We start from the raw sequence: 14,029 nt of genomic DNA, 5'->3' as shown, positions 1-14,029 counted from the left end.
GAGGCAGCCATTTTGTTTTCCGTCTGTCCGTCTGTCAGTAACACCTTGATGGAACTTCTTCACGTCTGGCACGAACATATCGCGTCCACAAGAATGAGACGGACGGACGACCTGAAAACAAAATGGCTGCCGCTCTGACGCAAAAGAACAATCAACACTGTCGCAAAACGAAACCAAAAGAGGATAAAATCAAATATTCGCTGTTTGAGAGACAAACGCAGTTTCATATCAACAGTATTGATGCGTCTGTAGAAAGATAGATAATGAACATACAGATGGACAAACAGCAATGAAGTCCAGTAACTGGAGCTGAGCTTGACTCATGTTCATTATTAAAGTTTAAGCGTCTCTCAGCGAGAGAAGAAACAGACACTTGAGTGTAATCAGGTTTGGGACGTGGTCATCTCTCAGCAGCAGAGCGCCGCTCCTAATCGAGTCAACATATCAGCTTTCAGACCTGATCCCCGGTGGAGCTCGGCCTCCCATCGTGACTCCGAGTCCGAGCAGCAGCGTGTCACTGCGGAGCGCTGACACCTTTTCCCGCCGCGTGGCTGAGTATCGGGAATAGATTTGATTAGGTCCGGTGCAGAGGAGAGGTCATGAGTGAACGGCAGAGTCTGTGATGGATGCGGCTGCAGGACGCTGATTGACACTCGCAAAAATCAGACATTAAAATGATTCATTTTGTCAGTAATCAACGTGAGCCAGGTGAAGCTTCTGTATTGATTTAACAGGACTAATATTGATTGGTTTGTATTTGATTTCACTGAGTTGATTGACCAATCACGTTTGCACGGACTGACAGAACACGCCCTTTTCTTGCTGCTTCCTTACAACTAATCCTCAGTCGACACAACGCTGCTGTTACAGATACACCTCAGTCATCGTTTGCATCTTTGAGCTTCGGTTGCCATAGCAACAGATCAGCTCTAGACGATTCGACTTGAGACAGTTTTTAAAACACAGAAGGATTTTCAAATCTACTGTTGATGGAGAAAAACCGGCGTCAGTGTTCAGTGATTGGTCGTCTCTGTGTGACCTCACAGGTAACGTGCCGTCCCCCAACGCTCCTCTGAAGAGGGTGCTGGCGTACACGGGCTGCTTCAGCCGCATGGCCACCATCAAGGACATCCACCTGTACCTGTCCCAGAGGCTCCGCATCAAGGAGGAGGACATGAGGCTGTGGCTCTACAACAGTGAGGTGGGACACACAGGTCACAGTGGAGGAGGAAGAGGAGGAGGAGGAGGAGGAGGAGGAGGAGGATGTCACATGAGCAGAATACACACTAAAATAATTAAACACATTTTGCCACAGAGGCCGTCCTACAGCACGGACCCTCAGGGCTACACAGTGATGATGTGCCGTGGGGGTGGGGGGTTGTCACGGTCACAGAACTCACATTTCACTACAAACCTCAGTTTTAAAAAAAAAAGACATGAAGAACATCATGAATTTAACTTGTAAACATAAAGGTGTGATTGTAACCCAGCAACAAACTGACAAGAAATTCACATGAAGCCACTTCTCCTAAAGAATAAACAAACATTTTATTGAAGTTGCTGCTACAAACGAGACTTTAAGTTCTTCAGAAGGTTTCAAATCAATAAGAAATAAATACTATAATAATGAAATAAAGATCCATTAAAGTGCAGCGTGTAGATGTTTCCACATCGTCCGCAGAAAGGAAGGATTTCTTATTTTTACCTTTATTCTGATAGTCACAGAGAGAGAGACGGAGAAAGACAGAGAGAGACAGAGAGAGACAGAGAGAGAGACAGACAGAGACAGAGAGAGACAGACAGAGAGAGAGAGAGAGAGACAGATAGAGAGAGACAGAGAGAGAGACAGAGAGAGACAGAGAGAGAGAGAGACAGAGAGAGAGAGAGACAGAGAGAGAGAGACAGACAGAGAGAGAGAGACAGACAGAGAGAGAGAGAGAGAGCAAGCAAAGCAAAGGTCATAGGTCAGATTCAAACCCAGGTCTCTGCACTGAGGACTAAACCTTAATGTTGTGCGCTGCACCAGGTGAGTCACCTGCAGACCTCTGGGCTCTGACAGCGTCTGCAGGTGAATAAAAACCCTCTCGCTCTCTCGTGTGACCAACATGTCGTAGACTGACCATCAGAACACGGATTATCTTCATTCGGATCACAACGCAAACTGAACCGGACGTCCTGTCCTCAGCGCCCTCGGGCGACAACAGAGTGATTATTATTATTAATTAGTCGTAATAAAGCCTGATGAGTAACTCCTCCTCTCGTCGCTCTGCAGAACTACCTCACCCTCCTGGACGATGAAGACCACACTCTGGAGAGTCTGAAGATCCAGGACGAGCAGCAGCTGGTCATTGAAGGTATGAAGCTCCTCCCCCCTCCGCCTCCGTTTATAATGAACTTGTAATTGATCCGTAACGAGCAGATAATCAGTGGTAACAGGTCGTTCTGAATGACGGCTCGTGAAATGTCTTCCTCTTCCTCACAGTCCGGAACAAAGACATGAGCTGGCCCGAGGAGATGTCCTTCATCGCCAACAGCAGCAAGATGGACAGACACAAAGGTGAGAACATGAGCAGAACAGCTGATTGGTGGATGTTTTGCACCTTGATTAACACCTTGAAACTCTACGTGGACGTGTTGTTTTCTTCCATGTTTGTTGAAGATGTAAAAATCATTTCTTTAAGTCACTATTTCACCTTTGACTCAGTGTTTTAGAGAAGCTGCTTCAGCAGGAGGAAAGTTTGTAATTGATTCGTTGATTTTGGTAAAAAAACAAAACAGGCTTTTAATTTGAAGAGTCCGCTCGACCAGTGAGATCAATAAACCACAGAAGACACTTTTAAAACATCCAGGTCCACAGAGTTAATTAACATGAATATACAAGACAAGCAGGAAACTGAATCAAGAGCCTGAATCACTGAGCAGCTGCTGCAGATTCACAAAAGATCGTTTGTTCACTACGAACCAAAATTAGAAATCTTTTCTTATTTATTGACATTTCTCTGTATCATATAAAATAACATGTTAATGAGAAAGAGGACGTGTTGTTTCCGAGTCCATAAGTTGCAGGTTTTTCATCCAAAAAGGATTTTGATTCTTCCAGAGCAGTTCTAAAAGTGTTTTTAATATTTTCTCTCATATCTGCAGCAGGTAAATATATTACAGCTGTTAGTGGAAGTTACTCAATAGGTTGTTTAGGTCTGACCAGTGTGTCCTTGTTTCCCAGTTCCTACGGAGAAAGGAGCCACTGGTCTCAGTAACCTTGGCAACACCTGCTTCATGAACTCCAGTATCCAGTGTGTGAGCAACACCAAGCCGCTCACAGACTACTTCATCTCAGGGAGACACCTGTACGAGCTCAACAGGTGACGTTCAAGACGCCGCGTCGCTCCGGTTTCAGTCTTGCACAAAACACCTTAAGTTTTCTACTTAAGTCTGACACTAGAGGGTTTAATTTCTCCTCAGCTGAGGGAGTTACTTAAGGGTGTTGCTCAGAATCTCTTAAAAGGTTTCCTTTGTTAAGGAAAAACGTTCAGGCATTTGCAGCAGTGAAAGAGATTTTACAGCAGTAAAATTCTACAGTTTCCATGGAGACCGTTAATACACATAAGATAACATATGCTTATATGCTGATCCTCATATTGAAGGGACGCTTGAATCCTGACATGGGTCGTGTCTGTTATTCCACACACTGTCCTCCTCCTGTTGTCGTTGTCATGGAAACTTCAGCACAGTGTTCAGCGGACGGTCAGAGCGTCTGACACTCACACAGCTGATCGATCGACGTGAAATACTTCACCAGTGATCGACTGGAAAACCACAGAACATCAAACAACACATCACATCAACACACAGCATCAAACCACAGAGCGTCATGAACTGCAGCTGATCTGTGATCAGATCACAAACTGATCAGATCTATAGACAGAAATCAATAAATCAATTCCTCTGGTGGAGGCTCCTTCAGGGTCGTTCACCCTCTTCATTGATCACAACTGTTTCCTCAGTCACTAAGGTTTTTGCAGCAGTTTAACTGACTTTAGCATCAGACTAAGATCAGGAGAAAACCCTTTAAGGAGAAGACTTAAGGTTTTTTGTGCAACAGTTTTTATTTTCAGGAAACCTTAACTCAGACTTTTAGGACAATCTTAACTGAAGGTGTTTCATGCAGTTGACCCTTGACCTTTATCTGACCCGTGTTGGTGCTTCCACAGAACCAACCCCATCGGGATGCGAGGTCACATGGCCAAGTGCTACGGCGACCTGGTGATGGAGCTGTGGAGCGGCACGCAGAAGAACGTGGCGCCGCTCAAACTCAGAGTAAATCCTGTCACACACTGTTATCTGTGTGTTTATTGGTCCGGTGCCTTTAAGAAATGAAAGTAAAGTTAATGTTGTTTGTGATGTCATCACTTCCTCTCCAGTGGACGATAGCGAAGTACGCCCCGCGCTTCAACGGCTTCCAGCAGCAGGACTCCCAGGAGCTGCTCGCCTTCCTGCTGGACGGTCTGCACGAGGATCTGAACCGAGTCCACGAGAAACCCTACGTGGAGCTGAAGGACAGCGACGGCCGGCCGGACTGGGAGGTGGCCTCCGAGGTCAGAGGTCACACTGCTCATCAAATACTGTGTATATGTGTTATATGTGTCGCTCAGACAGGCTCCTAATAACTCGTGAACAAGGCGGAACATTTAGCAGCTGAAGAGTCGGGAAGATGGTTTCTCATTCATCAGGAGACACAAACACATCTGTCATCGTTAGCTTCTTCTGCTCTGTATCCATGGAAACACATGACGAGCTTGCACATTAACAATCCTTCTAATGAGACGCTAGCATGCTAGTTTAGCCTGGACCACACTCATGACTCCAGGAGGCTCCGCCCCCCCAGAGGTCACACCTGAAGATCAACTTCCTGCTTTATAGAAACATGGAGAAAGTTACAAGCTTCAGTCACAAAATACACATGAAACTTCAAATACACATCGATCTGCTGCTCTGAGAAACAGTCAGTAACAGTCAGTAACAGTCAGTAACAGTCAGAAACAGTCAGAAACAGTCAGAAACAGTCAGTAACAGTCAGAAACAGTCAGTAACAGTCAGTAACAGTCAGTAACAGTCAGAAACAGTCAGTAACAGTCAGTAACAGTCGGTGCATCAGCTCAGATTCATTTAATCTGGTGATGATGTATCGACGCTCTGTTTGTCCTGATCTCACCGCTCTGTGTGTGTGTGTGTGTGTGTGTGTGTGTGTGTGTGTGTGTGTGTGTGTGTGTGTGTGTGTGTGTGTGTGTGTGTGTGTGTGTGTGTGTGTGTGTGTGTGTGTGTGTGTGTGTGTGTGTGTGTGTCCAGGCGTGGGAGAACCACCTGCGCAGGAACCGCTCCATCGTGGTGGAGCTGTTCCACGGTCAGCTGAAGTCTCAGGTGAAGTGTAAGACCTGCGGCCACATCAGCGCTCGCTTCGACCCCTTCAACTTCCTGTCTCTGCCGCTGCCCATGGACAGCTCCATGCACCTGGAGATCACAGGTGAGGAGGACACCTGAGGACGGGGACAAAGACTCTGAGACTCACTTCCTGTTTTGTAACGACCACGGAGCCTGACTCCTGTTTCCTGGTTGTGTTTTCAGTCATTAAACTGGACGGGTCCACGCCCGTGCGCTACGGCCTGAGGCTCAACATGGACGAGAAGTACACGGGACTGAAGAGGCAGCTGAGTGAACTGTGCAGTCTGAAACCGGAGCAGATCCTCCTGGCCGAGGTCCACACCTCCAACATCAAGGTACTGAGGCTGCAGCTCGCACAGCTGGAGACACGGAGACGTCTCTCCTGGTTCCACAGCACCGTCACCATGAAAGCTTCAGTTCACTCACATCGTCAACACAAACTGTTTAACCTCCAGAAACACTAAATACATTCACTTCATCTGTGTGTGTGTGTGTGTGTGTGTGTGTGTGTGTGTGTGTGTGTGTGTGTGTGTGTGTGTGTGTGTGTGTGTGTGTGTGTGTGTGTGTGTCTGTGTGTGTCTGTGTGTGTCTGTGTGTGTCTGTGTGTGTGTGTCTGTGTGTGTGTGTGGGGGGCATCATTACATATAAAAAAACAAATAAAATAAATTCATCTTTAGCTGGTATTAGTTTTCAGGCTGCTTCTTCTTCATCAACCACCTTCATCCACCTGTAACTTCACCTGTAACTTCACCTGTAACTTCACCTGTAACTTCACCTGTAACTTCACCTGATCTGAAATGAACCTCTGCTTCTCAGTCTGACGTATAAATCCTCTGTGATCAGAACTTCCCTCAGGACAACCAGAAGGTGCGTCTGTCCGTTAACGGCTTCCTGTGTGCGTTCGAGGTCCCGGTGCCGGGGTCGCCCACCTCTCTGAGCTCCCCCACACTGACAGGTGAGCTCACCTGCTCTCTGTGTTTATATTACCCATAATTCTGTCTGAGAACCCACCCTCACCTACAGCCCTGTCTCTTTCCTCAGACGTCACCCCGATAGCTAACGGACATCTGAGCAACAAGCCCGTCCTGATCCCTAACGGAGGCCCCAGCAGCCTGGTGCCCTCCACCCCAGAGACGCCCGTCGCCAACGGGGTCACCAACGGACACCTGACCCCGGTGCAGGAGAGCCCCTTCATCGGCTACATCATCGCCATGCACAGGAAGATGGTGAGACAGTACGCCGCGTAGAAAAAGTAGTCCCGGCTGGTCGCAGCCTGTGACCTGACCTCCGTGTGTCTGTGTTCACCTGCAGATGCGTACGGAGCTCTACTTCCTGTCGTCTCAGAAGAACCGGCCCAGTCTGTTCGGGATGCCCCTCATCGTTCCCTGCACGGTCCACACCAGTAAGAAAGACCTGTACGACGCCGTCTGGATCCAGGTGTCCCGCCTCGCCAGCCCGCTGCCCCCGCAGGAAGCGAGTAACCACGCCCAGGACTGGTAGGCCCACAGTCCTCTGACTTCTTTCTTTGTGTATTCTGTTGCTTGAAACTTGACCGGAACTATTTTATTCCTCCGCGCCGACGACAGTCACAGCCGCCATTTTGTTTTCAGGTCTCAGTAACGCCTTGAAGGAACTTCTTTAAATTTGGCACAAACGTTCACTAGGACTTCAGTTTGAACTGATTAGATTTTGGTGGTCAAAGGTCAAAGGTCATGGTGACCTCACAAAACACTTTTTAGCCATTACTCAAGACTTCACACAAATGTTTAATGTCTTCTCTGACTGGACGAACAGGAAGTGACCTCACAGTCTGAGCAGGAGGAGTTGACTCTTCTCTGTGTTTCCTGCAGTGATGACAGTATGGGATACCAGTACCCCTTCACTCTGCGGGTGGTGGGGAAGGACGGGAACTCCTGTGCCTGGTGTCCCTGGTACAGGTGAGAAAGTCGACAGTGACACACCTGGTAGAGATGAGAGTTCAGTGAGGAGCATGTGCCCTGAAAATATATGATCAGATATTAAATGTAAGATTTGATTTTTGTCTTAAACAGAAAACAAAGTAAAATCTGTGTGTGTGTGTGTGTGTGTGTGTGTGTGTGTGTGTGTGTGTGCGTGTGCGTGTGCGTGTGTGTCTGTGTCTGTGTGTGTCTGTGTGTGTGTGTGTGTGTGTGTGTGTGTGTGTGTGTGTGTCCAGGTTCTGTCGAGGCTGTATGATAGACTGCTCTGAGGACAGAGCCTCTGTCGGGAACGCTTACATCGCTGTGGACTGGGACCCCACTGCCCTGCACCTCCGCTACCAGACCTCCCAGGAGAGGGTGAGACACACACACACACACACACACACACACACACACACACACACACACACACAGCTCTGAGGTTATTGGCCATGCTTCATGTGCAGCCCTTCATGCTCTTGTAGCAGAAGCTCGTTTCCTCGTCTTGTACAAACAAAACGACCTGCTGGAAAATAACTGAGGAAACACAGGGATGGTGTTGTCAGTGAGATTTCAGATTCATGACTTCATCTGTTGGTCCGTGTGTTATTGTGCATCAAGAGTTGAGGTGAGAGCAAAGTGCGGGACAGTAACGCCTGCAGCTCCAGGTTTGACCACACGGGGTCATCGGTGAGCCGCTCAACACTCCAGTCCAGAGTGGAGCGAGCTGCTTTGAGACGGGCTGAGTTACACTGAGTGTGTGTGTGTGTCTGCTGAAGTATTTCCCCCCCCCCCCGTGTCCCTGCAGATCGTGGAGGAGCACTGCAGCGTGGAGCAGTCCCGCCGGGCGCAGGCCGAGCCCATCAGCCTGGACAGCTGTCTGAAGGCCTTCACCAGCGAGGAGGAGCTGGGAGAGGACGAGCTCTACTACTGCTCCAAGTGCAAGACCCACCGGCTCGCCACCAAGAAGCTGGACCTGTGGAGGCTGCCCCCCATCCTGGTCAGTGGTCGCAGACTGTCGGGGGGAGTGTTTATGTGTAGCGCTCTTTGGTCAGCGCGGTCCTCAGTGTGACGTGTGCTCTCCTCTCCAGATCGTCCACCTGAAGCGCTTCCAGTTCGTCAACGGTCGCTGGATCAAATCCCAGAAGATCGTCAAGTTCCCGCGGGAGAGTTTCGACCCCAGCGCCTTCCTGGCGCCCAGAGACCTGGAGCAGCACTGCCTCCACTCCCGCAGCGAGAGCGAGGACCTGCTGAGGGTCGGAGAGGACAACCTGTCCTCCGTCTCTGCCCCCGCCGGCTTCTGCAACCTCAACAAAGGTACACATGCGGCCCCTCGTCTTTCTTTATTCAGCCATTTTGTTGTCAGGTCGTCCGTCCGTCTCTCTCTCGTGGACACGATATCTCACTTACACCTCGACAGAACTTCTTCAACTGTGGTCAAAACATTCACCTGTCAGAATCTAGTTTCAAATAATTGGACTGAATTGTAGATGATGTGTCTTTAACCCTCTGCTCTCTCCACAGCCTCGCCGGCCACCAGCAGGAAGTCGGCGCCGTCTCTCAGCCGGACCAGCAGCCCCTCCGGCAGCCCAAAGAGCGGCGGCCGCAAGCCGGGCCGGCTACGCCTGCCTCAGCTGGGCAGCAGACACCGCCTCTCCAACAGCAAGGAGAACCTGGACGTAGCGGCGAACCCTGAGGCCGAGCCGCGGGAGAACGCATCGCAGACGGACACAGAGGGAAGTGCGGCAGCAGCAGGGGGGGCGGGTCTTCCTGGATCGGGAGAGGCGATGACGTCAGAGTCTTGGTGCAGCACGGAGGCGTCCAGCAGCCACTGTGACGTGGTGCTGGTGAACGGAGACAGTAACGGGCTGAGCTCCGACTGCAGCTTGGAGAGCGGCATGGACCCCGACGGCTCGCTGCTGCAGCACAGAGACAACATGTGTCTGGACGCCATCTACAACCTCTATGCAATATCAGTGAGTCGCCGTCACACACACAGTCTGAACGCCACCGCCTGACACCAGTCTGACTGTTTCTCTGTCCCTCTCCTCAGTGCCATTCAGGAATCATGGGAGGCGGCCACTACGTGACGTACGCCAAAAACCCCAACGACAAGTGGTACTGCTACAACGACAGCAGCTGCAAGGTGAGACTGAACCTGGTCCACTTATCAGCCTCATTAACATATTCACTTGGTTTAGAAAAAGAATTATACATCTCACACACACACACACACACACACACACACACACACACTGCCTTTAAAAGATATCCTATCCTATGCCTCTCTTTCAGAAACAAGTACTACACGTTTTTTTCTTCCCCCTCAGGAAGTGCACTCTGAGGAGGTCGACAGTGACTCCGCCTACATCCTCTTCTACGAGCAGCAGGGCGTCGACTACTCCCAGTTCCTGCCAAAGATCGACGGCAAAAAGATGGCCGACACCAGTAGCATGGACGAAGACTTTGAGTCCGACTACAAGAAATACTGTGTCCTCCAGTGACCCTGCGTCGTCGTCTTCCATCAGCCCCCTCCCCCCCCTCCCCCTCCCCCTCCTGCTGCTGCTGCTGCTCCGAGCGGGAGGCGGAGCCAGACGTTCAGACCGCTCTGAAGAGAACTGCTAACGGCCAGAGTCAGACTGCGCCCTCTGCGTCGCAGCACTTTCTACACGGACCAGTGCAAAGGTTGCCAAGACAACGACGAAGCCCCGGTGAAAGCACTACATTGGTGCACTTTGCTGAGCCCGACAAAACAAACCCCTCCCCCTCGCCATAACATACATGTAACATACAACATACGTGCTGCAGTGATGTCGCCTCGTTATTGTGCGTTGATCACTTGTGATGTCAGAATGAAACAAACATTTACTCCTGGAGCTCACCTGTGTTACCTCACCTGAGGTCACATGATCAGCTCCAGGCGTAACGATTGGACACAGATTCAGATCTGATGCCAACGGATGCCCAACAGTTAGACGGCACCTGTGTGATGACGTCACGTTGGACGCCGCAGGTCGCCGTGACGTTTTAAAAAATGGTTCTCCAAAGGTTTTTATTAGCGGTAGTTTCACTAAGGATGAAAATATCAGTCACACGCTACCTCATCGCTTCGCAGTCTGTCGGCCAACAACCCTGAAACCCTGTGACAGTATTAATAATATTAACAATAATAATAATTAAATGCTTCCTTCCTGTGTAGGAGACATGGTACACACATTTCAGGACCCCCCCCCAACCTTGAAAAAATAAACAACCTCCTCCCCTCCTCGTAGGAGACTCACACAGGTCCTGATGTCGACAGGAAACGAGGCACTTTCTGCCAAAACTCTGCCAAATATCAGAAACCAGAGGTGTGTGTGTGTGTGGACCTGTGTGTGTCCTGGTTAGCCTGGTTAGCTTAGCACAGTGCCATGATTAACACAGTAAACTTCTCATGTTGTTTTTCTTTTTGATTCTTGTTTTTATAAAAAAAAAGAGATTTATTTTTATTGTTTTAAGGCGGCTTCAGGAGCCGCGTCAGGTCGGGGGGATCAGATGTAATGCTGATGTTCTCACCCTCGGCCAATCAGAGAGCAGGAACGGTCAGGACGCTGGAGATCCCTTCACTGACATCACAAAATCTGCACCACTTCACAATAAGTTCACCTTTGTAAAGGATTTATAATCAGGTTATTAACACTTTATAAATCATAAACAAGTTCTAACAGTTTTCACACATTGATCCAGGCTCACTATTTGGCAAAATCAAGTTAATATTTAATTAATTAATATATAGCTCAAATATAACTGGAGCCTTATAGTAACTCATTCATAAATGATGATTTCACACTTTATTATAAGGCTCCTGTTTCCAGTTATAAATATTAGTAACTTGATGAGTTATAAAGTGTTAATAACATCTTAATGAGCCATTTATAAATCCTTTATAAGGAGAATCACATGATAACATTTAAAGAGTAACGTAACTCCCCTGAACTCACCACGACAGCGGGAATCAGATCAGCTCTGTCCCGGTTCAGGGGTCGTGTCCTACGAAGGCGTGGCCAGTCGTAGACCGCGAGCGCCAAACCAAAATGAGACTCAACTGCCAGCAGTTTGATTGGATGTTCAGGTGTGTTAGCGGCTGTAGAAGATCACTTCCTCCTAACTCCACCTCCCCCGGATTTCAAACGTGTTTCTTCTTTTTCTTTCTTTCTTTGTTTGTTCATTAACTCAGACTCAGCTGAGGTCATGGAGTTCCTCTTGAACAGAAGGTGTTAAGTTACTCTTTAAAGGCCACAACATGTCGGCGGCAGCACGAGCTCTGTGGTCTGTGTCTCTGAAACCACATTTTAAAGAACGGTTAGAGTGATAACATGAACTGAACGGGCGGCGGCTGCTGCATCACTGTTTCCCCTGCGCCATAATAAGGGGTTAACCCCGCCCTGATTGGTCCCATTGGTTGTTTCCTGAAAGCAGGTGATGGAGGTGTGATTTTTAGTTACCGGGGAAACGGAGACGGTGTTCAAATTAAACTCAATGAACTCCTGGTGGAAATGTTGGCAACAGGGAACCAAAACATTTCAAGTTGTCTTCAGAACATTTTCAATATTAAATGATCAATGAATAAATATTTATTTAATAGATAATTTAACTGTTAAACTCCATTTTAAACATGAAAGCATGACTCAGTAATCTCAGACCCACATTGTGTCACCACATGGTTTAAGGTCACTGTTTGGCGTCTGGGGTCGGTCGCATAAAACACCTTAAGTTTTCTACTTAAGGGTTAATTTCTCCTTAGCTGAGCTACTTAAGGGAGACGGACGGAATCTCTTAAAAAGGTTTCCTTAGTTAGGATAAAAAAGTATTTTACAGCAGTGAAAGACATTTTACAGTAGTAAAATTCTACTGTTTCCATGGAGACCGTTGTTGCTATCTGTTGTCAAACGAAGCCGGCAGCATTAAAGGAGCACGGTGTCTCGTCCTCCTGTTGTTTGGGCGGGAACTTCACGGAAACCTTAAGGAGAAAACTTAATGGTGTTTTTATTTTAAGGAAACCTTAACTCAGACTTTAAGGAAAGTCTTAACTTAAGGGTTTTTGGTGCAAATGGCTCCCGGACTGTTTATTAGATGTGTGACATCACTGGACCCGACATGTAGAAAATCTTTCTTTTTGTCTTTGATCTGAATCTGAACTCGGTTCCTGTTTTTACCTGAAGGTTTGACGTGTTGAGGTGTGAAATGAACAAACAGCAGCAGAGACGTGTGTGTGTGTGTGTGTGTGTGTGTGTGTGTGTGTGTGTGTGTGTGTGTGTGTGTGTGTGTGTGTGTGTGTGTGTGTGTGAGAGAGAGAGAGAGTGTGAGTGAGCTGCTCCTGCGCAGGGTTCAGTCTAATCACTGTGAACAGACGCTCGGTGGCTCTGATGGTTTCCCGCTCTGTCTTCTTGTGTTCGCCTCCTTTTTTAGCTGCTGTATTTATGAGAAGATGGCGTTGATGGCGTTAATGGCGTTGATGGCGTTAATGGCGTCATGGCGGATGTCTGTCACTGAATGAAACTTTATTTTCCTTTTTGCAAAGAGAACGTTTGTTGAACAAATGGAAATGTACATACGAGTGATATTTATGTTCGCTTGCCCGGCTCTTTGTTTCTCCTCCTCCATCCTGACGCCGTCGCGCCGAGCTGCAGACGCCGTCGCGCCGAGCTGCAGACGACGTCCAGTGTGTGTTTGTCATCTCGTGGCTCAAAGGGAAAGTTTTAGAGGATTTGTCTCTTGAGGACTTTGTGGGTTTAAAGGTGCAATAGCCGTCAACTTATTTTCTTCTTCTGTGGCTGTGAATGTGCCCTCGAACGTGTGCTACGTGTGATGCTAAGCTAACCACACCTGTAGCTCGAACTGTGTAAAAGTCGGGGTTAATTTCAGCACAAGTTTCATGAATCCCGGAACAAAGATTTTCTAAACTGAGCTGTGACGCTGAAGACGGGCGAACACAGATCCTATAAAACTAATATCTGAAACACCCCCCCACCCCCCCCCCCCACCTGTGTCCGGAAGCCCCGCCCCTCGCTCCCCCCCACCCCACCACAAGAATAGTTCAGTGTTGCAGGCGATGCAATCTACTACTGAGCTGTCCGTCAGTGTCTGTAGCCTCTTTTTATTTAAGTTCGTTCCTGTCGGATCTGAACCGGACGTGTTAATTTAAAGAACTTTTTTTTGTAAAGTGTTTGCTGAAAGAAAGTGACATTGCACTGACATGAAAACATGTACATAAAAAAAAAAAAAATGTGTTTTGTAAATAAGCCAATGAAAACTATGTATTTGAATATGAACTGTACAAAATACTGTACTTGTAGTTGTATATGGAGTGATACCGTTGATCTGTAACAAAATACCCAAGCAACAATTAAATTCTGCAGAGGAAACGATGGCGGCAGACTGACGCGCGGTTTCATTTGTGTCCTGAGTCTTTCCTGTTGGAGGTGTGGCTGCAGGACGGACGTGGATTGGTCCAAAACCTTTATTTTGACGTCTTTGTTAAGACGTCAAATCTTAGATGACAGAAAATGCCGTGCTAACATGCTAATTTTGAACATCCATCAATATTTCCATTTGTGCTCTAATAATTCTGCAAGTGACAAACACACAACATTAAATGACAATTATGATATTGA

The 14,029-nt window shown here is 48.0% G+C and overlaps 1 protein-coding gene across 2 annotated transcripts in view; it reads left to right on the top strand.

Annotated features, from left to right (window-relative positions):
- The window catches only part of usp32 (ubiquitin specific peptidase 32), a 54,662-nt gene extending 40,877 nt beyond the window's left edge, over positions 1-13,785 (top strand). For both annotated transcript variants that reach the window (XM_056373950.1, XM_056373951.1), the window contains exons 17-34: positions 1,047-1,201; positions 2,273-2,354; positions 2,483-2,557; positions 3,224-3,362; positions 4,212-4,317; positions 4,422-4,595; positions 5,347-5,521; positions 5,623-5,774; positions 6,283-6,394; positions 6,481-6,665; positions 6,751-6,935; positions 7,290-7,376; positions 7,634-7,754; positions 8,185-8,376; positions 8,468-8,693; positions 8,901-9,352; positions 9,430-9,522; positions 9,707-13,785. In XM_056373950.1, coding sequence (XP_056229925.1) covers positions 1,047-1,201; positions 2,273-2,354; positions 2,483-2,557; positions 3,224-3,362; positions 4,212-4,317; positions 4,422-4,595; positions 5,347-5,521; positions 5,623-5,774; positions 6,283-6,394; positions 6,481-6,665; positions 6,751-6,935; positions 7,290-7,376; positions 7,634-7,754; positions 8,185-8,376; positions 8,468-8,693; positions 8,901-9,352; positions 9,430-9,522; positions 9,707-9,880 — 2,885 coding nt within the window. In that variant the 3' untranslated portion in view covers positions 9,881-13,785. The remainder of the gene's footprint in view (positions 1-1,046; positions 1,202-2,272; positions 2,355-2,482; positions 2,558-3,223; positions 3,363-4,211; positions 4,318-4,421; positions 4,596-5,346; positions 5,522-5,622; positions 5,775-6,282; positions 6,395-6,480; positions 6,666-6,750; positions 6,936-7,289; positions 7,377-7,633; positions 7,755-8,184; positions 8,377-8,467; positions 8,694-8,900; positions 9,353-9,429; positions 9,523-9,706) is intronic.
- The last annotated feature ends 244 nt before the right edge of the window (positions 13,786-14,029 follow it).

Source organism: Seriola aureovittata, chromosome 4 (genome assembly GCF_021018895.1).
Source record: "Seriola aureovittata isolate HTS-2021-v1 ecotype China chromosome 4, ASM2101889v1, whole genome shotgun sequence".
Lineage (NCBI taxonomy): Eukaryota > Metazoa > Chordata > Actinopteri > Carangiformes > Carangidae > Seriola > Seriola aureovittata.
This window is presented reverse-complemented; position numbering and strand designations above follow the sequence as displayed.